At 38.9% G+C, this 25,961-nt stretch overlaps 1 protein-coding gene across 3 annotated transcripts in view; it reads left to right on the top strand.

Annotated features, from left to right (window-relative positions):
- RARS2 (arginyl-tRNA synthetase 2, mitochondrial) overlaps window positions 1–25,961 on the top strand; it is a 98,625-nt gene that overhangs the window by 13,942 nt on the left and 58,722 nt on the right. For all 3 annotated transcript variants that reach the window (XR_014297594.1, XR_014297595.1, XM_082668665.1), the window contains exons 2-4: window positions 8,331–8,404; window positions 20,951–21,053; window positions 22,444–22,527. Coding sequence is in view for 1 of the 3 variants with exons in the window: in XM_082668665.1 (XP_082524791.1) it covers window positions 8,331–8,404; window positions 20,951–21,053; window positions 22,444–22,527 (261 nt within the window). In the remaining 2 variants the exon portion in view is untranslated. The remainder of the gene's footprint in view (window positions 1–8,330; window positions 8,405–20,950; window positions 21,054–22,443; window positions 22,528–25,961) is intronic.

The raw sequence follows: 25,961 nt of genomic DNA, 5'->3' as shown, positions 1-25,961 counted from the left end.
ATAGGTAAAGGGAATTAAGAGGTACAAACTTACAGCTGTAAAATATGTTGTTATGGGATGTAACATACACATAAGGAATATAGTCAATAACACTGTAACTTTGTATGATGACAGACTCTGTATGGTGACAGATGGTAACTGCACTTATTTTGGTGATCATTTCATGCATCACTGTGTTGTACACCTGAAACTAATATAATATTGTATGTTAATTATAAATTTTAAAAAATCTTAATGTTTCAGATTTAGGCAGTATCAACCCTTGCCATGAGAGAACATTAGCACTCTTATAGTTGGTATAACTTTCCTCTACCTTTCCTAATTTGTTTCAGTAACTTTCTCAAAGTTTGTAACACTTAGTCTGTTTATTAATGGTATTTGTATGACTTGTCTCTTATTCACTTTATTTTGAATTGGATACATTGCTTACCACCAATCCTTTTCCTGATACATGGCTTAATTGTCTGGATTTCTTTATGAGTAAATTTTTCAAGAAGGTTTTTTTTTTAACTTTTGTTTTTTTAAGAAATTATGATTTCTCAGATAAAATAATCCTAGACATATCAAAAGGAGAGTTAATAACTAGAAAATTAGCATGTTTAGAAATAATATGAAAATAATAAATTTAGAAATAATATTAAAAATCTTCCTTTTAGAAATAAAACAATAACACCAGATTGTTTACTTCTGATTTTTGATTTTCCAAAGTCTGATACTACAGATGCAAATGTCATATAACAATCTAATGTTATTTTAATTTTTTTCCAATTTTCATATGTTGGCAACTAATTCAAATTAAGGAAAGAGCTGAGCAAGTGAAATAAGCAAATCAGTTTGCAGCTTCTCTAGTAGATGAATTTTGCCCTATACAATATCATTGCTAAATTGTTTACTTTAACCAGATCATGATCTTTGTGATTAGGTAACATGGCTACAAAGTAAAGTACATTTATTTCATCTCTGGAGTTTTCTTGTTGGGTGCTTTATTTTTGAAATTTAGCGACTTGACCAGGATGTGTCTCAGTGTTGAATTTTCTGTATTATGTTTTCCTGACATAGTCATTTATTTTGATCTATAGATTCCATTTGTTTCCCCTTTTTTTGGGGGGGGGGATATTTAATCATGGAGAAGAATACTGTTAGTATCCATGTACCCTTCACCCTGCTTGAGCAATAAACTATTACAAACACTATTAAAATCTCCTGGGTACCCATCCCTGGATGCAAACTCTTTCCTCACATATGAGGTTTTGTTTATCATGCCTGTGCATGTGACTTACTACCTAGGAATGTATCCCTAAATAGTATTCTTTTTCAAGTTACTAAATTTTATATAAGTGGGAATCAAACTGTAATTATCCTTCTGCAACTTGGGGGTTTTTTTGTTTGTTTCCTTCAAATTTTAAAAAAGATTTATCCATAATGGTGCACAGAGGTCCAGTTCTTTCATTTTACTGCTGAATGGTGTGCCATTGCAGTCATATACAACAATTCAGATTTCGTTCTTAATTTCAGGGACGATTTCCCTTTTATTGGCTATTATGCCCAATCTCCTATCACCTTGGTCACACCTGGTTCTGGCTGCCACTTAAGTGAACAGTTTCACATGTGCTTCCATTCACTTACTGTTAACAGCACTTAACACTGTCAAAAAGCCTGCTACCAACCCATACTTGGCTCAAGCGTGGTGGAGTGAACACCCTCAAGGACACCCCTCAGTCACTGGGGGATAGAAGCACCTGTTCCCTATTTTTGGATAGACACTTTGATATACATTGTGTATCCCTCTTGAAAAGTATGATAGAAATTAAGGCCCTATTGCCTATAGCAGTGAACTTGATAGCACAATCTTGTATTTACTTTTTCTCCTCTCTCACTCTCCCCAGTATATCACTTCTGCCGTCAGCAGTCACTTCCCAGATAAACTACCTGCACACAGTCCTTTTCCCAGGCCCTGCTTTTGGGGGATCCAAGATATATATCTATGAATACTTTTATTTTTCTTGGGTTTTATTCATTCATCTTGATGGCTTCTGGGAAATAAGACTAAGGTAGGAGCCCTGCTAAAATAAGGGTGCTCCATTCTGCTTGAGAATCTTTTGTATCTTTTCTTGACTATCACTTTGTGAAGAGTGTGGCTTTGTGCTTTGTCTCTCTGTCCTTAATGCTGCTGGAGAACCAGTGTACCTGTCTTCCTGTGTGCTTGCTTCTTTGCTGCTGCTCTTTTTGTATTTTAGGGGCACCAGTTATCCTAAGGTTGGATTATCTTGTACCCAATTTTATTTGATCTATTTATGGGGTTTTTTTGTGTGTGTTTTTTTTTTGTTGTTGCTGTTTTTTTTGCGGTACACGGACCTCTCACTGTTGTGGCCTCTCCCATTGCGGAGTACAGGCTCCGGACGCGCAGGCTCAGCGGCCATGGCTCACGGGCCCAGCCGCTTCGCGGCATGTGGGATCTTCCCGGACCCGGGCACAAACCCGTGTCCCCTGCATCGGCAGGCGGACTCTCAACCACTGCGCCACCAGGGAAGCCCCTATGTTTTTCAAAATCTGTATTATCTGATTATCTTGGCCCTTATGTGTTATACTTTTATTTTCAATTCTGAGTACACTCTTCCTTTGTGTTTCCTAATTAATAGTTCTATAATAAATGTTTGATCATCAGTTTATTTAATCTTTAGACTCCTTTTTTATCTCACTCTGTTGTTTTTCCATCTTTCAGTTCTTGCTTATTCACAAATCTGGAAGCCCTTATGAAGAATGTATCATTATATTTTTCTTCTAGAGTTCTTTGATGTCCTGTATGCCACATCCCTTTCATTCTGTCTTTTTCTTTCAGTCCCTGCCCCTCCCTCTCCGTATCTCTGTCTCTTTCAGTTTGTTTGTCTGTTTTTGATGCCTGTTCTTTTTCACTTACCAGTGCTTGACAGCTCTGCCCAGACTTTATATTTGCTTCCGCATTGTGTGGGGGACTTCTTCATTCTCCATTTCAGAATTGTTCTTGGCTCACCTCACTTTTGTGATTACAAAAATATAAACTCTGCAGCTTTCCACTTCTCTTTTGTCTCTCCAGGAGGTCATGGTGACCTGTACACGTTACTCCTGAATTCTGACTTGGCATATTTTTGCTGGCTAGTTCTGATATTTTTCCATCTTCCTATAAAAGTTCCTCCTCTGATTCTTCCTGCCCATGCAGCACAGTATCAGGATTTACTCCCTGTAATTGGGGAATGTGTTGTGTTTCCATTGGGGAGGCCCTCAGATTCTGCCCTAGAAGCTTCACTTGTGCTGGAAATCACTTCTCTTTTCCTCATTCTTTCCCGCAGTTCTGTAGCATCTCTCAGTCATAGATGAAAAAAATAATGGAATTCATTCAGTGTTTTCTCTCCAGATTTGGGTATTAATGAGAATAGTTAATTCAGCTTAGGAGCCTTGCCAAACAGGGCTGCCCCATTTCTTCTCAGAGTCTGGTGAATCTTTGCTTGGTTACCACTTTTGAAGTTTGTAACTTTGGGCTATGCCTATCATGTGTATTTTTTGCTGGAGAACCAACCAGCCTGTGACCTACCTTCCTTTCTTTCTCCTCTCCGTTCTTCCTTCCTTTTCATTTTAATTTGATAATGGGTAGGAAATGAGAGATTATGTAAAGAAGACTTCTTTCTACTACTTAATTCCAAAGTCTTTTTGGGTTTTGTTTTTAATTGTGGGAAAATACACATAACATAAAACTTAACATCTTTTTTTATGGTTTGTTGTCTTATTGAAGTATAGTTGATTTATGATCTGTTAATTTCTGCTATACAGCAAAGTGATTCATTTATACATATATATACTTTTTCTATATTTTCCATTATGGTTTGTCACAGGATACTGAATATAGTTCCCTGTGCTGTACAGTAGGACTTTGTTTATCCATTCCATATATAATAGCTTACATCTGCTAACCCCAGCCTCCCACTCCATCCCTCCCCAAACCTCTCCCCCTTGGCAACCACAACTCTGTTCTCTATGTGTGTGAGTCTGTTTCTGTTTTGTAGATAGGTTCATTTTTGTCATGTTTTTAGATTCTACGTATAAGTGATATCATATGGTATTTGTCTTTCTCTTTCTGACTTACTCACTTAGTATGATAATCTCTAGTTGCATCCATGTTGCTGCAAATTGCATTATTTCGTTCTTTTTAATGCCTGAATGGTATCTCCTTGAATATATGTAACATCTTTGTCTGTTGATCTGTCGATGGACATTTAGGTTGCTTCCATGTCTTGGCTACTGTGATTAGTGCTGCAGTGAACATTGGGATGCATGTATCTTTTCAAATTACGGTTTTCATCTTTTCCGGATCTATGCCCAGGAGGGGGATTGCTGGATCATATGTTAGTTCTATTTTTAGTTTTCTGAGGAACCTCCACACTGTTCTTTTTTTTTTTCGGTACGCGGGCCTCTCACTGTTGTGGCCTCTCCCATTGCGGAGCACAGGCTCCGGACGCGCAGGCTCAGCGGCCATGGCTCACGGGCCCAGCCGCTCCACGGCATGTGGGATCTTCCCGGACCGGGGCACGAACCCGTGTCCCCTGCATCGGCAGGCGGACTCCCAACCACTGCGCCACCAGGGAAGCCCCACACTGTTCTTCATAGTGGTTGTACCAACTTACATTCCCACCAACAGTGTAGGAAGCTTCCCTTTTCTTCACATCCTCTCCAGGATTTATTTGTGGAGTTTTTAATGATAGCCATTCTGACCAGTGTGAGATGATACCTCATTTTATTTTTGATTTGCGTTTCTCTAATATAAAGTTTACCATCTTAACCATTTTAAAATGTACAGTTCAGTGGCGTTAAGTACATTCACATTGTTATGCAACCATCACCACCAACCATCTCCAGAATATTTTCATCTTGCCAAACTGAAACTGTCCTTATTAAACAGTTACTCCCCCTTCCTCCTTTCTCCCCAGTCCCTTTCTTCTTGGTTTTTTAAATTTACATCATATAAGAATGTTTCTGTGCCTTTGTAAAATTACTATTGAAGGTATTTTCTATTTTGGTCTTCACATCTTCATGTGTATATAACTTGGTCTTAGAATTTACTTTTAGGAAAACTTTGTTCCTACTGACTTGCTTTATCTCTTACGAGGTAAAAAGTGCTGTGTAGATTCCCTTTGCACCTTGGTTGCCAAGAAGCCTGATTATCTTTAGCTTGAGTTTGCTGGCACAATTTCATACCTCCATTTTATTTTTATGGTTTAAACCCCCTCAGAGCTCTTTTGGAGCAAATGAGGTATGGTAGAAGAAATAAACTTTAAGTAGTGTTTAGTTTGTATCAGAGAATTTTTTATGTTGGTCCTAGGTAATATTTTTACATTCCAAAGTTCACAACTTATTTGTGAGATAAAGATTAAAAAATTGGCCTTTGTTGAAAAAATGTACAATGTGGGCTTCCCTGGTGGCGCAGTGGTTGAGAGTCCGCCTGCCGATGCAGGGAACGCGGGTTCGTGCCCCGGTCCGGGAAGATCCCACATGTCGCGGAGCGGCTGGGCCCGTGAGCCATGGCCGCTGAGCCTGCGCGTCCGGAGCCTGTGCTCCGCAACGGGAGAGGCCACAACAGTGAGAGACCCGCGTACAGCAAAAAAAAAAAAAAAAAAAAAAAAAAAAAAAAAAAAAGCACAATGTAAGAGGTGTGAGTTGTCAGTTTCAGCTTTATTCAGGGACCTTACTGATGACTATATCCTGGGAGACAGCCACTCAGTAGCTCTGAGTAAACCCCGAAGAGGTAGGGGGAGAAGCCGGTTTAATCATGATTGTTGGTTGGGGAATATGTGCAGTCAGGCTTACATCTCAGTAAAAGATGACAGCTAGTCACAGGGAACAGATATCTCTGTTAATGATTTTGGTGCTTTTCTAGATATGGGAAGATGCAAGAATCTGGTTATTAAAATTCTTCCTGAGATATACATAGAACTATCTAAGGGGCCTGTTTTTCCACAGTACAGTGTGCCTCATCCTGTTTTTTGCCCTGAACTCCTCTCAGGGTTCATTATCGGTCAGAAACTGCAGTGGCTAATGACTTAATATCCATGTATAACTGGATGGTGAACGACGTTCCTTTTTTTTTTTTTTTTTTCCAGCAGAGTTTAGTTATATCTAAGATAGGCAGAAGGTCTTATAGGAGAAGGTTATGGGTAAGTTTGAAAGACATTATGTCTAAAATGCGGGATCTTATTTCCCTGACCAGGGATTGAACCCAGGCCCCCTGCAATGGAAATGCAGAGTCTTAACCACTGGACCGCCAGGGAAGTCTCCCAAAATAAAACCTTTTAAAGGAAGAAGGAAATAATATTTATTACATGCTTATTATGTGACACAATTTTGTTAGTCCTCACAAGAGCCCTAGTTTATTATTAATAGATTTATTATCCCCACTTTTCAGATGTGAAAACTTAAGCTTGTTGATGTAAAATGACTTTCCCAAGGGCTCATAGACAGTAAAAGTGGAACTGGAATTTGAATTTTTTTAAGAGAAATTATAATAGAATCTTTATTACTGATGTATCTGTTTTGGCAGGAACATTTTGTAATATAAACATGAACAGTTACAGCCTTTATTCTGTAAGTGCTTTGGAAGTATTTATCCACTTCTGGGAAAGTATCTTAAGGAAAAAAAGCCTTTTTTTCGTAAAGGATACAGTAATTCAGTTCCTAAAGGCTAGAATTTAAAAATAAAGACTGTACTCTGAGATTTAAAAAATCAACATATACTTGATCAGCAGAAATATACAGAGTATCTTAAAGGTAAATGACAGCTCCTGGTCTGCAAGTTTTGACCTTTTTTTTACGTTAATGAAATTCAGCAAACGATTTCTTTTGATAATAGGATAAATATTATTACTAATAATGGAGATAGTGACTTTAGTTTTATTCCTTCCCTTCTGAACACTTACCCCTCTGAGGAAGATTAAGATTGCTTCTTCTTACATTCTTTACTTTTCCTATTTACCCCATTACTCCCTTTCCCTTCTCTCTCACCAGCCATGACTTGTCCATTGCAGAGGCTGAGTAAGGATTGAGGAAGTGGGCAAGAAAGATGAAGACAGTTTTAAATTCATTATGGCTGTACTGCTATTTTCACTGTTTCGTTTTCATGCATTTTTTGTTGAAAGGGTATCGATATGACATAGGGGTTGAAGGTAGGTTCTGGTTATAGATAGCTTGTGTTTACATCCCAGCTTTTCCACCTAAGCAAGTTACATAAATTCTCTGTACTTCAGTTTCATCATTCATGAAATGAAGGCTATAATAGTATGAAAGTCATAGGATTGTTTCAAAGAAAAATTAGGCATAATTTGAGTTCCTGATGAAGGCAGTAGTTCACAACTATGACTGTGCATTACAGTCATTCAGTGAGCTTTTCAAAAATACGAGTAGGGACTTCCCTGGTGGTGCAGTGGTTAAGAATCCGCTTGCCAATTCAGGGGACACAGGTTCGAGCCCTGGTCCGGGAAGATCCCACATGCTGAGGAGCAGCTAAGCCTGAGAGTCACAACTCCTGAGCCTGGGCTCTAGAGTCTGTGAGCCACAACTACTGAGCCCGCATGCCACAACTGCTGAAGCCCGCGTGCCTAGAGCCCATGCTCCACAACAAAGAGAAGTCACCTCAATGAGAAGCCCGCGCACCAAGGAGTAGCCCCTGGTCACTGCAACTAGAGAAAGCCTGCGCACAGCAACGAAGACCCAACGCAGCCATAAATAAATAAATAAACAAACAAGTGAATAAACTTTTGATAGAGGCTGGGGGTCAGATTTTCCCCCCATTTTGTATTTGTTTACTTGTTTATTTAAATAGCATGAGATTTTTGTTTCTTTTATTCACTGCTGTGTCCCCAACTCCTAAAACAGTGCCTAACACAAAAAGATTTTATGAATGAATTAAAAAGAAAATTATCTTTGGTCCCAGCAGTTCATCCCTTCTCTTTTTTTAAAAAAATAAACAAATAATAAATAAAAAGTTTTAAAAATTTATAAATATAAAATTCATCCTTTTTGGTAAACAGTTCTATTTGCCAATTTATGGTCAAACTTTCTCATCTTCAACCCCTGGCAACCACTGATCTAATCTTTATCCTTACAGTTTTGGGTTTTCCGGAATGTCAAATAAACTGAATCATACATTATATAGCCTTTTGAGTCTGGCTTTTATCACATTGCGTAGTGCATTTGTAGCTCATTTGTGTTGTGTCTCAATATGTTTTTTCAGTTGTTGAGTAGCATTCTATTGAATCTGGAACAAATATATTAACAATCTTGTGCTGTTTGTTCTTTTTGATTTTTAGCTTTCAAGAGTGTTGGATCTTCCTCCAGAATACTTGATCAAGTCAATATCTGCAGTTCCAATTTCCAGAAAAGAGTTAAGTATAATATATTTGTAATGATCTAGAATGTTGCTGGCTTTGTCAATATACGAAAAAAGTTACTCTTCAATTTATAAAATAGTCTTTGAAATTAACCTTAATATATGATTTAACCTATTATTCCCATGGATTTAAATAATAAAATTAAAATCTGTATTTTACATACTGACATGGCAGATTATATTAGTATTCTCATGTTTTGATGTTTATTCTAATAACTATAATTATGGCAGTCTTTAAGAAAAATTTGGAATGAGGTTCGAATTTAATTCTGTAACAGCAAATAAAAGAACTAAGGTTGTAGTTAGACTGTAGTTAGAAAATCAGTTTTTAAAGGGATCTTAGAGATTTTACACCTATCTAATACTTGAATACTATTGTGCCATATTTACCTGCTAGATATTTTTTTGCAGGTTTTGGTTTTTTTGCTTGTTTCCATTCGAGGCCCCCCCAGTGATAGAGAATTACTGGTTAGGACTACATACAACCTATAGTTGCTTCTTGGATTCAGAGAGATATCTCTTTTGTTTGGTCATTCTTATTGATACCTGTTTACGAGTTGGCTAGAAAACTTCAAAACTTGGATAAAATACCCTCTCAGTTAATTAATAATGACAAGAAATTAGCTACATAGTAGGCATTTAAGCCCTAAGCTTAAATTATCATTATTCCATTATGATATAATGATACCATTATGTCCTTGTATTTTGTCCCCTTAACTTTGTCAGGATTTTAAGATTGAGTAGAATGAATGTTCTTTTTCCCAGAATAGGACAAAGGGATAAGTGGAGAAGAGAAAGGCTACTATGGCCTTGTAAAAGAGAGCATCTTTAAAATGGCCTGCTACAACTTCATCTATACTGAGTTCCAAGAACAGAGGCAACCACTCACCAAAAGATGGGCCATATAATTATATGTAAATTGATGTAATGTTGCAAACCAGTTACCTATTTCATAAAATCTGTAAAGGACATTTTGCATAATAATGGGAATGTCTCAGTTTTTATTTTATGTTTCAAAGACCTTTAATAAGCTGAACCGTATTGGCCCATCTTTTTGTCTTTTTTCTTAATTGAAGTAACATTGGCTTATAACATTATATAAATTTCATGTGCACAGCATTCTCTAAACAGTATAGCGTGCTCATCGCCAAAACTTCAGTTTCCATGTGTCATCATACAGTTGATCCCCTTCACCCATTTCACCCTCCCCCCCCGCCCCACCACCCCTTCCCCTCTGGTAACCACCACTCTCTCTCTGTAGCTGCATGTTTGGTTTGTTTACTTACTTTGTTTTTATTTCTTATACTCCACATATGAGTGAAATCATACAGTATTTGTCTTTCTTTGTCTGACTTATTTCATTTAGTGTAATACCCTCGAGGTCCATCCACATTGTCCCAGATGGCAAGATCTCATCTTTTTCTATGGCTGAGTAGTATTCCATTGTTTATATATATACCACATCTCCATTTTAAAAATTTTTTATTGGAGTACAGTTGATTTACAGTGTTGTGTTAGTTTCAGATGTACAGCAAAGTAAATCTGTTATACATAAACATATATCCCCTCTTTTTTAGATTCTTTTCCCATATAGGCCATTACAGAGTATTGAGTAGAGTTCCCTGTGCTATACAGTAGGTCCTTATTAGTTACCTATTCTATATATAGTAGTGTGTGTATGTCAATCCCAATCTTATCCCTCCCCCACCTTACCCCCTGGTAACCATAAGTTTGTTCTCTACATCTGTAACTCCATTTCTGTTTTGTAGATAAGTTCATTTGTACCCTTTTTTTTTTAGATTCCACATTATAAGCACTATCATACAATAGCTGTCTTTCTCTGACTTACTTTCACTTAGTATGATAATCTCTAGGTCCGTCCATGTTGCTGCAAATGACATTATTTCTTTTTTATGGCTAAGTAGTATTCCATTGTATATATGTACCACATCTTTATCTATTCATTTATGGACGCTTAGGTTGTTTCCATGTGTTGGCTATTGTAAATAATGCTGCAGTAAACATAGGGGTGCTTATATCTTTCCAAATTAGTGCTTTCATATTCTTTTGATAAATACCCAGAAGTAGGATAGCTTTATCATATGGTGGTTCTATTAACTTTTTGCGGAATCTCCATAGTGGCTGCACCAATTTACATTCCCACCAACAGTGTATGAGGGTTCCCTTTTCTCCACATACTTGCCAACGCTTATTTCTCACCTTTTTCACAGTACCTATTCTGATGTGAGGGGATATCTCATTATTGGTTTGATTTTCGTTTTCCTAATAATTAGTGATGCTGAGCATCTTTCCATGCGCCTGTTGTCTTGGCCCCTCTTTTGAATAAGATTTTCTTTACCTGCTTGCAGTTCCTTTGGGTAGCTCTACTTTAACAATATGAAATACCAGGACTTTGGTTTATAGAAAATAAATATTGGGGAGGACCTCAATTTTTCTAGGCTACCAGTCTAAAATTCTGCATATTAAATTTGTTTACAACAAAGGAAAACCCTAGCTTTGCCTTCATAAACCCAGTTATTCTTTAGGGTATTAAAACAAAGCCTAACTGTTCTTGTTTTTTGTGTTTTTTTTTTGGCTGTGTTGGGTCTTCATTGCTGCATGCAGGCTTTCTCTACTTGCAGTGAGCGGGGGCTACTCTTCGTTGCAGTGTGCAGACTTCTCATTGCAGTGGCTTCTCTTGTTGCAGAGCATGGGCTTTAGGCATGTGAGCTTCAGTAGTTGTGGCTCACGGGCTCTAGAGCCCAGGCTCAGTCGTTGTGGTGCCAGGGCTTAGTTGCTTCACGGCACGTGGGATCTTCCCTGGCCAGAGATCAAACCCATGTCCCCTGCATTGGCAGGTGGATTCTTAACCAACTGCACCACCAGGGAAGTCAAAAGGCTAACTGTTCTATATTTCTAACTTGATTCTAAAATGCTATAACATGCCAGGAGAATTAAGAAATTTTATTTTTGTTAATTTGGTTTATTTAATGTGATATGAATCCATTTGCTCATGTCTCCTAATTCAGTTATACAGTTTTCCCTTGAACAACATGGGTTTAAACTGCATGGGTCCAGTTATACGTGGATTTTTTCACCTAGCCTGAACTATGGTACTACATGATCCATGGTTGGTTGAACCGTGGATACAGAACTGTGGATTTGGAAGGCTGACTAAAATTACACTGGAATTTTCAACTGCTCGGATGGTCAGTGCCCCTAACTCTCCCCAGTTGTTTAAGGGTCAGCTGAATTTTTTTGTTTGTTTTTTGTCCACGACAGCAGAATCTTAGTTCCCTGACCAGGAATTGAACCCACACCCCCTGCAATGGACGTGCAGAGTCTTAGCCACTGGACTGCCAGGGAAGTCCCAGCTGTATTTTCAACTGTGGTGAAATTCCTGTTTAATACTGCTTGTAGTAGACAGAATTAGTAACTTTGTTACCAGCCAGTACTACTCAGATCTATGGATTTCAGACTGAAACCACAGCAACTTCTCAGAAGCAATAGGGAAGTAGCTATTGCTTTTTTTTTTTTTTTCTTTTTTCTTTTTTCTTTTTTCTTTGTGGTACGCGAGCCTCTCACTGTTGTGGCCTCTCCTGTTGTGGAGCACAGGCTCCAGATGCACAGGCTCAGCGGCCATGGCTCACGGGCCTAGCCGCTCCGTGGCATGTGGGATCTTCCCGGACCGGGGCACGAACCCATGTCCCCTGCATCGGCAGGCGGACTCTCAACCACTGTGCCACCAGGGAAGCCCAGTAGCTATTGCTTTTTAAACTTATTTTTTTAATTATAAACGATATGAAAGTAGAGGGAATAGTTTAGTGAGCCCCTATGTGCCCATCACTCACGATCATTAGCATGTGGCCAGTTTTGTGTTGTCTACACCCCTACCCACTCTCCTTCTTCACAGTGGACTATTTTGACAGCTGCTTTTCATAGTCTAGAAGTTATGTCATTTTAAAGGGATTTTTTTAAATTAGTTTTTCTGTCATGAAAGCAAAACATAACTTTAAGGAAATTCAGGAAAATACAGAATAAGAAGAAAAAATCCCCAATACTCTTACTACATACAGTAAGACAACTGATGTTAGCAATTTGGTATCTCTTTTCTCTTTGAATATGTCTTTCAGCCTTAAAGTCATAGCTATAAAACAACTGTATGTATGATTTTGAACCCTTTCTCTTGGCATCATTTCTTTGAAACTACCACTTTTTAACAATGGCTTACTCTTAACACTGCCCTGTTGATGGACATTTAGATTGTTTCAGTTCTGACTTTTTACATAGTTCAGATTCAAGAATTGCCTCTCCAGGATGTGGAGAAAAGGGAACCCTCCTACACTGTTGGTAGGAATGTAAATTGGTAAAGCCACTATGGAAAACAGTATGGAGATTTATTTAAAAAAAAAAAAAACAAAAAACTCAATTCCACTCCTGGGCATATATCCGGAAAAGACAAAAACTCTAATTCGAAAAGATACATGCCCCCCAATGTTCATAGCAGCACTGTTTGCAATAGCCAAGACATGGAGGCAACCGAAGTGTCCATCAGCAGAGGAATGGATTAAGAAGATGGTGTGTGTGTGTGTGCACGCACATGCATGCATAATAGAATATTACTCGGCCATAAAAAAGAATGAAATATTGCCATTTGCAGCAACATGGATGGACCTAGAGATTACCATAGTAAGTGAAGTAAGTCAGAGAAAGGCAAATATCAAATGATATCATTTATATGTGGAATCTAAAAAAAATGATACAAATGAACTTATTTACAAAACAGACAGACTCACAGACACAGAAAACAAGCTTATGATTACCAAAGGGGAAGCAGGGGAGGGAGGGATAAATTAGGAGTTTGGGATCAACAGATACACGCTACCATATATAAAATAGATAACAACAAGGACTTACTGTATAGCACAGGGAACTATATTCAATATCTTGTAATAACCTATAGTGGAAAAGAATCTGAAAAAGAATATATATATATACACACACACGTGTGTGTGTGTGTAACTGAATCACTTTGCTGCACACCTGCAACTAACACAATATTGTTAATCAACTATACAGTACTTCAATTTTAAAAAAATTACTTCACTAAATAGACAAAGCAGAAGTTTTTTGTGGGTGTATAATTAAAATCTCCCAAAAGGGAAAACTGGGATCAAGTCTGGTTGATTACCCTTACCTCACTGAAGCATTTACTTCTCTATGGGTCCTTTCATACTAGCAAATAACCCAGCACAGAATTTGTTTTTTAAATATTCTTAGTTTAATAAATTGGTGTTAATCATTATTATTGGCCTAAAAGGATGATTTTTAAAATTTGTCCTTATACCAATGAACTACTTGAAAATATTTGATTTTATTGAGAATTTTTAAATTGAATTAGTTTATTATTTATGTCTCAAATAAAATTTTGGATACTTTGTACTATTAACTTTTTAAACCATCTATAGAAAATTGTGTGACCTGTTTGGGTTTTCCTGGATGTTTGAGAGTCATTCTGTAGGTTTATGGTCATATTAAACCTTTTATAAAGTATCCCACCAGGGAAGTGTATTCAATATCCTGAGATAAACCATAGTGGAAAAGAATATCAGAAAGAATGTATGTATATATGTATGTATGTGTAACTAAATCACTTTGCTGTACAGCAGAAATTAACACAACATTGTAAATCAACTGTACTTCAATTTAAAAAAAAGAAAGCATCTTAGCTATGTGTCAAATCATTATTTAGTCTTTGGTACATTCAAATCTTTATTTTCAATTAATATTGCTGTTATAGCTCTTATTTTAACTTTATATGGTTTTTATTTTTTTAATCTTTCTGTTATTCCCATTTTGTTAGGCTAATGTCTTCAGTTTCCCACATTATTGGCACAAATACTTGACTAAATTATCAGAGTTCTGTGGTAAGAATATATTCAAACCTTATATGAGTTTCCACAATTAAAGTTAATCTTTAGAAAATTGAATTGTTACGTAATCATTAGAGAATAGTCTTAGAAAAGAAACAGAATGGTTTGCCAACCAATCCAGTAAGTGAAGAACTACAGACAGAATAATTCCCCATGGCTTGGTACTGTATTAACATTTTTATTTAACATCAGAACTAGCATTATTTTACCAGAACTTAAGTAGGTTCCATTATCATCACCATTTTACTGTGCTACAAAAGAAATTAAGCAACAAGCCCAAGAGCACACAGACACTGATTAATAGTTGAATTTGGGTCTTCGGTTACACCTCAAATGTCGGTAGATGAGTTCGGGTTGATAAGTGTAATCCACGCTAGGCTGCTGGATAATGGATTAAGGCGCAGGAGAATCCTTCCCCCCACCCCCCCAGTTTTATTGAGATATAACTGACATACAGCACTGTATGAGTTTAAGGTGTGCAGCATGGTGATTTCGCATACATATTGTCATGGAATGATGACCACAGTAAGTTTAGTGAACATCCATCATCTCCTATAGACAACATTAAAGAAATAGAGAAAAAACTTTTTTTCCTTGTGATAAAAACTCTCAGGATTTACTCTCTTAACATACAAGTGTTAATTATCTTTGTCATGTTGTACATTATATCCCTAGTACTTATTTATCTTATAACTGGAAGTTTGTACCTTTTGACTACCTTCATCTAATTCCCCCTCCCCTTAACCCCCACCTGTGGTAGCCACAAATCTGATCTCTTTTTCTAGGAGTCTGTTAGTTTGTTTGCTTGTTTGTTTCTGAAGTATAATTGACCTACAACACTGTTCATATTCTACAACATAGTGATTTCTGTACATTTCAAAATGATCACATTAAGTCTAGTTGTCATTGGTCACCATGCAAGGGCATTGCATAATTATTGACTGTATTCCCCACACTGTACATTTCATACCTGTGACTCATTTATTTTGTAACTGAAAGTTTGTACCTTTTAATCTTCCTCATTCTCTCTTCCCCCTACACCCTTCCCCTCTGGCAACCACCTGTTTGTTCTCTGTATGTATGATTCTGTTTGGTTATGTTTGTTCATCTGTTTTGTTTTTTAGAGTCTGCAATTAAGTGAAATCATACAGTATTTGTCTTTCTCTTCCTGACTTATTTCATTTAGTAGAGTACCATCTAGGTCCATCCATGTTGCTGCAAATGGCAAGACTGCATTCTTTTTATGGCTGAATAATATTCCAGTGTGTGGTGTGTGTGTGTGTGTGTGTGTGTGTGCACACACACATACCACATCTTCTTTATTTGCTCATGTATTGAAGGGCACTGAGGTTCCTTCCATAACTTGCCTATAGTAAATAATGCTGCAGTGAACATAGGGGTATACGTATCTTTTCAAATTAGTGTTTTCATTTTCTTTGGATAAATACCCAGACTTGGAATTCATAGGCTGTATGGTAGCTTAGTTTTAATTTTTTGACGAATCTCCATACTATTTTACATAGTAGCAGCACCAATTTACATTCCCAACAACAGTGCATGAGGGTTCCGTTTTCTCCACATCCTTCCCAACACTTATTATTTGTTGTCTTTTTGATAATAGCAATTCTGACAGGTAGGAATGATACCTCATTGTGATTTTGATCTGCATTTGCCTGAGGGTTAGTGATGTTGAGCAACTTTTCATGTGCCTGTTGGCCATCTGTATGTCTTCTTTGGAAAAATGTCAACCCTGGAACCCTGCCCATTTTTTAATTGGGTTTTTTGTTTATTTGATATTGAGTTGTATGAGTTCTTTGTATATTTTGGATATTGACCCCTTGTTGGATATACTGTTTGCAAATATCTTCTCCCATTCAGTAGGTGATTTGCATTTTGGTGATAGTTTCCTTTGCTGTGCAATAGCTTTTTAGATTGATTAGGTCCCATTGGTTTATTTTTGCTTTGCTTCCCTTGCCTGAGGAGACATATGCAAAAAAAAATATTAAGACCAGTGTCAAAGAATGTACTGCCTGGGCTTCCCTGGTGGCGCAGTGGTTGAGAGTCCGCCTGCTGATGCAGGGGACACAGGTTTGTGCCCCGGTCCGGGAGGATCCCACATGCCGCGGAGCGGCTGGGCCCGTGAGCCATGGCCACTGAGCCTGTGTGTCCGGAGGCTGTGCTCCACAGCGGGAGAGGCCCCAACAGTGAGAGGCCCGCGTACTGCAAAAAAAAAAAAAAAAAGAATGTACTGCCTATGTTTTCCTCTACAAGTTTTATTGTTTCAGGTCTTACATTTAAATCTTTAATCCATTTTGAATTTCTTTTTTGTGCATGGTGTGAGAGAGTAGTCCATTTTGATTCTCTTGCATGTAAATGTCCAGTTTCCCAGCACCATTTATTGAAGAGGCTGTCTTTTCTCGATTGTATATTCTTCCTCCTTTGTTGTAGATGAGTTGCCCATATAAATGTTGGTTTATTTCTGGGCTCTCTATTCTGTTCCATTGATCTATATGTCTGTTTTTTTGTTTGTTTTTTATTTATTTATTTTTGGCTGTGTTGGGTCTTTGTTGCTGCGTGCGGGCTTTCTCTGGTTGCGGTGAGCGGTGGCTACTCTTCGTTGCGGTGCGAGGGCTTCTCATTGCGGTGGCTTCTCGTTGCGGAGCATGGGCTCTAGGCACATGGGCTTCAGTAGTTGTGGCTCGTGGGCTCTAGAGCACAGGCTCAGTAGTTGTGGTGCACGGGCTTAGTTGCTCTGCAGCATGTGGATCTTCCCAGACCAGGGCTCAAACCTGTATCCCCTGCATTGGCAGGCGGATTCTTAACCACTGCGCCACCAGGGGAGTCCCTATATGTCTGTTTTTGTGCCAGTACTATACTGTTTTGATTACTGTAGATTTGTAGCATAGTTTGAAATCAGGGAGTGTTATACTTCAGCTTGTTGTTCTTAAGATTATTTTGGCTATTCTGGGTCTTTTGTGTTTCCATACAAGTTTTGGAATTATTCTTTTTCTATGGAAAATGCCATTGATATTTTGATAAGGATTGCATTGAATCTGTAGATTGCCTTGGGTAGTATGGTCATTTTAACAATATTCTTCCATCCCATTAACATTTCTTTTAAAGCTGGTTTCATGGTGCTGAACTCTTAGCTTTTGCTTGTCTGTAAAACTTTTGATCTCTCCTTCAAATCTGAATGAAAGCCTTGTTAGATACAGTATTCTTGGTTGTAGGGTTTTTTTTTCCCTTTTGTTGCTGTAAATGTATCATCCACTCCCTTCTTTTCAGCCCACAGAGTAGTAATTTCCACTGCTCTTCCAATTCACTGATCCATCCTCTGTATCATCTAGTCTACTATTAATTTCTTGTAGTGTATTTTTATTTCAGTTGTTGTATGCTTTAGCTCTGTTTGATTCTACTTTATATCTTCTATTTGTTTAAAACTTCTCCCTCTGTTCATCCATTTTCCCAAGCATCTTTGTGATCATTACCTTAAACTCTTTATTGGGTAGATTGCTTATCTCCACTTCACCCAGTTCTTCTTCTGGGGTTTTATCTTGTTCCTTCATTTGGAATGTATTTCTCTGAGACCTCATTTTGTCTAATTCTGGTTTTATTTCTATGTATTTGGTAGGTTGGTTACATTTCCTATTCTAGACAAGTGATCCTATGTAGAAAACTTCATATGGGTCCTAGCAGCACGCTCCCCTCTGGTCACTAGAGTCATGCTTTAGAGGTGTCCCCTATGTGGGCTTTTTGGGTCTCTCTATTGTGGCAGGCTGACCACTGTGGGCATGCAAGTAGGCCTGGCTCTTTTGTGGGTAGGACAGTGGATTGCCAGGCCCTGCCTTGTGTGAAGGCTGCCAGTCACTGGTAGGTGGGGCCAGATCCTGGTGCAGTGGAGCTCATGGCCAGGGGAGTCCAGGTCCTGGTGCCAGCCAATAGATGGCTGGGGCCTGGTCACCAGGCAACTGGCTATAGAGCCCCAGTGGGTCCTAGGGCTAGTGCTGACCCATTGGTGGGCAGAGCCAGGTCCTGGCATCTGTAGCTGCAAGGCCCTAGTGGTCCCAGTGTTGGTGTCAGCCCACTAGGGCTGGGCCAAGGCCCAGTAGGTTCCAGGGCTAGTGCCTGCTCACTGGTAGGAGGGCCAAGTCCCAGGGCAGCTGGTGGGGCTGTGTCCCTGCCCAGCTGGCTGCTTGGCCTGATGCGTCCAATTATTGGTGCTGACAGGCTGGTCAGGAGGGCTGGGTCCTGGTGTGGCTGGCTGTGTTTCCAGGGGAGTCCAGGGCCTGGTGCAGGCCCGCAGGTGGGGCAGGGCTGGGTCAGAAGGCGACTGGCTACAGAGCTGCAGGGGGTCCTGGGGCTAATGCTGGCCCTCTGGTGGGGAGCTAAGTCCTGGGGTGGCTGGCTGCAGGGGCTCAGAGTCCCAGAGCTAGTGTTAGCTTGCTGACGGATAGGGCCATTGGTGTTGGGTGGTCCCGGGGCTGGTGGTGGCCTCCTGGTGGGCAGGGTCGATTCTTGACAGGGCTGGTGATGGCCCACTGGTGAGTGTGGTCATATCCTGACATGGCTGGCTGAGGTGCCCAAACTATCCTGGAGGTGATGTCAGCGTTCTGTTGGGTGGGGATGTGTCCCAGTGGGTCCAGAGTCTAATGCTGGCCCACTAGTGGGCAAAGCTGTGTCTCTTGCTGCAGGGCCTAGGGAGTCGCAGGGCTGGTGTCCACCCCACTGGGTAAAGAGGGTCCTATGACCACCTCTGGCAGCTTGGGGGTCCCTGGGCTAGTGTCAGCCCACTGGTAGGTGGGGCCAAGTCCCTGGCCTGGGGTATCCCAGAGGTGGTGAGGACTGGCTGGTGCATGAAGCTGGGTCCCAGCACTAATAAGCTAGAGGGAGGGTTTCAAAATGGCACGTACCAGCACCAGTGTCCTGACGGGGTGAGCTCCCTAAATTGGCTGCTGTCAGCATCTCTGTCCCCAGGGTGAGCTCCATTTGCCTCCTGCTCTTTGGGAGGCTCTCCAAGATCTGCAGGTGGGTCTGACGCATGCTCCTTTCGAGTTATGCTTTTGCCCTGGTCTTAGAGCTTGTGAAATTTTGTGTGCACCCTTTAAGAGTGGAGTTTATATTTCTCACAGTCCTCTGGCTCTCCTGAAAGTAAGCCCCACCGGCTTTCAAAACCAAAATGCTGCAGGCTCATCTTCCCAGTGTAGACCCCCAGGCTGGGGAGCCCAGTATGGGGCTTTGCTCCTTGGAGAAAACCTCTGTAATTGTAATTATCCTCCTATTTGTGGGTTTTGACTCTCCCACATCTCTGCCCCTTACTGTTTCATTGTGGTTCCTTCCTTAGTGGTAGGAGATAGTTTCTCCTAGTCTTCAGGTGGATTTCATGGATAGTTGCTCTGTAAATCGCTGCAATTTTGGTGTGCATGTGGAAGGAAGGAAGCTCGGGGTCTTCGATTCTGCCGCCCTGGTCACTTCTCAAGGCTCAGGAAAATTCTTAATGGTCATTATTGACTAGATTCTTTAATGTGATCAGAAGCCACACAGAATTTTTTAGTCATGTGCCTGAATTTCAAGAGTGGTAAGAAGGAAGTGATTTGTGCTCCTCTATTTTGCATTACAGATGGGCTAGCCAGATAATGGTTCAACCCACTTATCCTGCCCATAAAGTCTCATTCTCTAGTTCATTATTAAACATCAGAGGATGTTCAGTGTTGGTAATTATGTGGATGTTTGTATATTAATTAAAATTATTTTTACACCTAGAAGATTTCAAACTACAGAAAATTTATAGCGAATAATGTAATGAACACTCATGCTCACTTTCGAATATGTCAGGTCTTAATTTTTTTCCAAATTTTTGTTTTCAGAAATCAAACATTATAGATACCATTGAAGCCACCTGTATATACTTCTTTGATTCCACTCCCTACCATCCTTTCCTAGGGATAACTGCTCTTCTGAAGCAAACGATTGTTTTCACTAATTGGTTGCTTTGTGTTTCTTGGTTTCTTTGTTTTTGCATTGTTTCATCACCAGCCCAATGAAAAGAACAGCACTGTCTGCCTCCTTAAGGAACTACTCAGTGTTAAGAAGAATATTCTTCCTCTCACGTTGAAACTCAGATTACAACATTTTTTAAAAATTGTGCTTTGGTCATTTGAAGGTCAGTGAAGGGACTTGAATGAAGGAAGCTTGTGGAATAGTGGAAGAAGATTTGTACTGATAGAAGCAGTCAAGAGACTTGAGCTTTTTACTGAGTCTGCTTATTAGTTGCAGGAGGATTTTTAGGGGAGACGTTGTACTTGCCGGACATAATTTTTCACATCTATCAAATAAGGTGGTTGCTCTCCCTCTCCCACAGAGATATCATAAAGCTACAACTAGGTAAGGGAAGCGGAAGAGTTTTGTAAGGTGATGCAAGATAAAGTTCTAAATCAATACAAGGTGATGATATTTCTGATTGTTTTATATTTTGAAAGTGTAATTCCTTCTGATAAAATTGTGTCAATGTAGAGAACACAGAGTAATTAGTCTTTTTCATTTGTTTGTTTGTTACACTAGTAATGTTTTTAAGGTAACAGCCTTCTCCTGTTTCAATGTCTGTCTTTAGAGAAGTAGCTGACTTTCAGCTTTCTGTGGATTCTCTATTGGAAAACAACAATGACCATTCAAGACCAGATATTCAACTTCAAACCGTGAGACTGGCAGAGAAGGTACTTTAGCACTATTATCTCTTTTTGACATTATAATAAATGTAGTATTTCAAAGAAAAAACTACTCTGCAAGCTATCTCTGCAGGCTATCTCAGCCATAATAATGAATTTAATAGCGTTTTTTCCCAAGGCACCTTGAAAAGTATAATTTAAATTTATTTTAGCTGCATACTATAAGGTTAGGATGGTTTTTGAAATCAGGTATAAAACATTCCTCTTGAGCTGACATTATTCAAGTTATTGATTAACTACTTACAGGAAGACTGAAGTGTTAATTAAATTTACAGATTGAAGCTGGATGGACTTCTGAATTTAGGAGAACAAGCTTGATAAATTAGAGCAGTGGGTTGCAGTTTTAAAAATAAGTTTCTGGGAAGATGAACGTTAAAATATGAGAAGAAATGATTAGATGTAAATAGAATCATGATTGCAGAGAAGAAGTGGTTAGATGATTTAACAAACCTCTTTCATTTCTAATTTCTCTGATGCGTTCCGTATCTAAAAGAGGAATTGAAAGGATTGTGGTGAATGACCACATCTAAATTGTTAGCGTAATACCTTCAGAAAAGCAGGTTTGGGGGAAGTTTTTTTTTTAAATAAGGTTATTACGTGTGACACAGAAGAGGGCATGGGCACACTGAAGAGTCCAAACAATGAAAGTCACTTTCATAGAAAAAAATGTTTAAAGAATGAATATGATAAAGGAGCTTTGGTAGCTAAGTAAATGTTTATTTGACCACAAAAATTACCCCAGATTTTCATCAGGAAGTATACCAGGAATAAAATTATCCTAATTACAAGATTTATTTCCTCCTTCTCCTGTGAGTTCTCAAAAATAAAGGCTAGTGGCTCCTCAGTGACAGCAGGAATTTCTTCATGCTTCTTGGGTGTCTCGGGTGCTTTGAACATCTAGTTGGTTAAAAATGTAAAGCGCATCCACTGAAGACCGAGCATTTAAATTATTTACATTTTATGTGTGTGTGTGAGTTGTTCTAGCGGATGCCCTGACAGAATGTCATGTTCTGTCACTCTCATGCAAGGCGGATGAAATAAAAAGAATTCATTGCATGTCAAGGTACCTAGGGTGGGGGTAAAGTGATGCTCCCTTTTTTCCACGTTAGAAAGAGAATTTGAAGTGAGAGAATGGGAAGGTGGAAGAGAGAGACTTCGAATACAGAGTAGCATTCTAGCCCGGAAAAGAAGAAAACGTGTAAATGCAAATAGAATGACAGAACTGGGGAGATGGGCTAAAGCCGAGGTCCAGACACAATGACTGTGAGAGAGGACCCACCTGCTGCCCTTGGGAGTCAATCTGATAGGATCAGAGCTACAAAGCTCATTAAGCCTATTTCATAACATGCCTGTTTTACTTGATTTGTTATCTTTTCAGCTAAAATGTGACACAGTGGTGAGTGAAATCAGCACCGGTCCAGGGACTGTAAATTTCAAAATAAACAGAGAACTATTAACAAAGGTAAGAATGGGTTATATTGCAGCTGTTGCACCTTCACTCATTCCCTCTACTTCAGCTACAGTGGTTTCCCTCCAGTTCTTAAAACTTACCGTACCTCCTCTTGCCTTAGAATCTTTGCACATTCTGATCCCTCTGCCTGGAGTGCCACCCCAAGTTAAATCTGCTTATCCTACAGATCTTGAGGTTCCCTAGCAGCGCCTTTCTGACCCCTTCATTCATATACGCTCATAACACTGTATATGTCTCCTTTGCAAAACTTATTGTAGTTGCTATCTTACATCTTTTTTCTATAACTTTATTTTTTAATTAATTTTTTATTTATTCTTTTTTTTTTTTTTTTCCTGGCTGTGCCGCGCAGCAAGCAGGATCTTAATTCCCTGACCAAGGATCAAACCTGTGCCCCCTGCAGTGGAAGTGCAGAACTCTAACCACTAGACCGCCAGGGAATTCCCAATTTGATTAATGCCTATTGCTCTTTAAACTCTAATTTCCATTAGGACTTATAGCATCTGTTTTTCTCACATCCCCGTTTCCTAGCACAGTGCCAGGCATGCAGTAGGTGCGAGATAACTATTGTTAAATGAATTAATGGACTCCGTATTGAATACAAGAAAAGTACTGCTGGTTTCACTCTCTGGTAGCCTGTAATCTGTTGGAAGCATAAGATATATATAAGAGAAACCATAAGACAGTTCTTTTAATAAAACAATAAATTTTTTTTTAAAAAGTGATATAATAAGCATAAGAAACATCAGATATGGTAAAATCTGGATGACCTGAAGGAGTTGGGGAAACCTCATAGAGGAATTGGGTCTCCCTTGAGTGAGCCCATGGAGGACAAGTAATCCTGGATATGAGACCATTTGTTCAGTTTTATCTCAGTTGAACTTTAAAATTTATCATAATGCATGGTTTGGTCTATTAATTTAAAAAAAGAAATACACACCAGTGTTGGATTGGTCAGACTTAGTATATGCTATGGTCTTGAATTGAAAATAACTGTAAAACCAAAATTTCTAATAATATAGTTTCTTCCCAAGGTTACATAGTTTACAAACATTTACCCATCAACCTTATAATTCTTCTGAAGGAGAGTTAGTGTTTCATGCTTGTCTCTAGATCTTTGAACTCTTTTATCTTTTTTTCACTGTTAGTTCAAGACAAACTTGTTAAACCAAAATCCGTCACAAGGACAAGAAAAATTTGTTATGAGCTTTTTAAAAAGCGTCTACAACTTGTTGGGCTCTTGATAGCATTTCGTGTCAACTTAGCAAACCAGTGAATCTAATGTACCATTTTTAAATAAGTGACTCTTTCCTCCTCCAGTTGCTGTCTCAGTGTTTATGGAAGGAGAAATGGAACTTGCCAACATGCCTTCCAAACTTTAGGCCATTTGATAGGCAATTTTACTATGGGAAAATGTGCTACGGTAGATGAAGTTTGCCTTTATAGCCAGCTTAGCTGAAAGAAATATAGTGCATATTTCGAGGCAAGGCATAGTTAATAATTTAAAATTTCAATGGCCATGAATTTTCATGCTTTATTACAATTAATTAACTAGGAGATTTTATCTGTTTAAGGATGCCCACTAGCTCACTTATTAAATATATCCCCAAATCCTTCTCAATTGACAACGGAGGGAAAGAGTTAGGGCTTTGAGGTCCAGCTACTGTTTCTCACATGGAAACCCTCCCTTCCTTGTAGCTTTGAGGATCTGGATATTAGTGTGACTTTCTTTAAAGGAACAAGCAGAATGCTTACAGTAGCCTGCTCAGTGTCACAGTAAAGATACATCCTAGAGCAGTGAACACCCATAGTCTGAAAAAGGGAGTATTGAATGTACCTGTGTTACAATTTTTTAATAATAATTCTTATCTGCTCAAAGCCTAATTTCTTCTACACGTGGCTCCATTATTTTCAGGCCTTAAACAATGTTCATTTGCATGTCTGAAGTTTTCAGATCATATCAAGAAAATTCAATCCTTCTTAGGACCTTTATAAAACTTTTTTTCCATGTTAAAGTTATTGAGATTCACATGTAGCCAATGATCTATGTCCAAAACTTACTCCTCAAGCAGAGAGTTATGAATTTGTATCATTGTTTCCACATGTACAAACTTAGCCTTGCATAAAATGTATCTGTTCTTGCATTGCAATTGAATTACTAGCACTGGCAGCACCAGAGATGATTAAATGTTAGCTTAGGTTTGGATCGCTAATAATGGCTTATAATGTCTTCATATAAATCATCATCAAAGGTAGGAGGCTAAAATGTAAAATTAAATGTAGTAGGAACTGCCAAATCTCTGAGACTAGATAATACATTTTTCAAAGCTAGAAGAACTTATCATTGTGAAGAACTATCACTTTGGTACCAGACTTCTACCTGGCAGTAGTCTATAGATGACTTTCAGAAGAAACTAACTTTGAATAATAGTTAATTCAGTTTATGGGGAGAAAAAAGAGAAAATATGAGTTTAACCAAATAGGAAAAAGGCAAACAAAATCCTGTTTTTTAGGTGTGCCTTAGAAATATACCGTGGATAATACAATTTCTTATTTCGCATGCACACATGCATTTTTATTTGCTGAATTCAACTGTGCATGCTCTAACAAAACTTAAGGGGAAAAAAAGAGATACTGATTTAAGTGGCTCTAACTCTGCTCATTATTTCACTAATTGAGTTTATGTCAATAGGCAGTGGATGCATTCAAGTCATGGGTAGTGTCAATTAGCTGAACACATGGAAAGGATTAATGATTAAGCACTTTTCAGCTATTGACTAAGGAACTGACCAGTCAAGTAGTGGTAACTTCCTTAGAAGTTCTTTTGAGAGCTGTCAGATGCTGACCAGGGACTTCCCTGGTGGCGCAGTGGTTAAGAATCCGCCTGCCAATGCAGGGGACACGGGTTCGAGCCCTGGTCCCAGAAGATCCCACATGCCACGGAGCAGCTAAGCCCATGCACCACAACTACTGAGCCTGTGCTCTAGAGCCTGTGAGCCACAACTACTGAAGCCCACATGGCCTAGAGCCTGTGCTCCGCAACAAGAGAAGCTACCGCAATGAGAAGCCCGTGCACTGCAACAAAGAGTAGCCCCCCACTCGCCACAACTAGAGAAAGCCTGTGCACAGCACTGAAGACCCAACGCAGCCAAAGATAAATATATAAAATAAATTAAAAATATATATTGACCAATAAAGAATTAGATAAAATGACAGAATCATCCACAGAAAATATAATGGTGGTGGATAAACAGAAAGCACCCGCCTATTGGAATATTTGTTAATTTGCTAAAGCATTCCAAAAAGTTAAACCTTTGAAAGATTTAATTTCTGGTTATAGATTCTTTTTGAACCTACATTTACATTACTGAGTACCTCTTACCGTTAAACATACATATTGGTGAATAGATGGGCCTCTAACTTACTCT

This window comes from Grampus griseus, assembly GCF_964374135.1.
Source record: "Grampus griseus genome assembly, chromosome: 13".
Lineage (NCBI taxonomy): Eukaryota > Metazoa > Chordata > Mammalia > Artiodactyla > Delphinidae > Grampus > Grampus griseus.
Note: the sequence above shows the minus strand (reverse complement) of the source record. Positions and strands in the feature narration are given on the sequence as shown.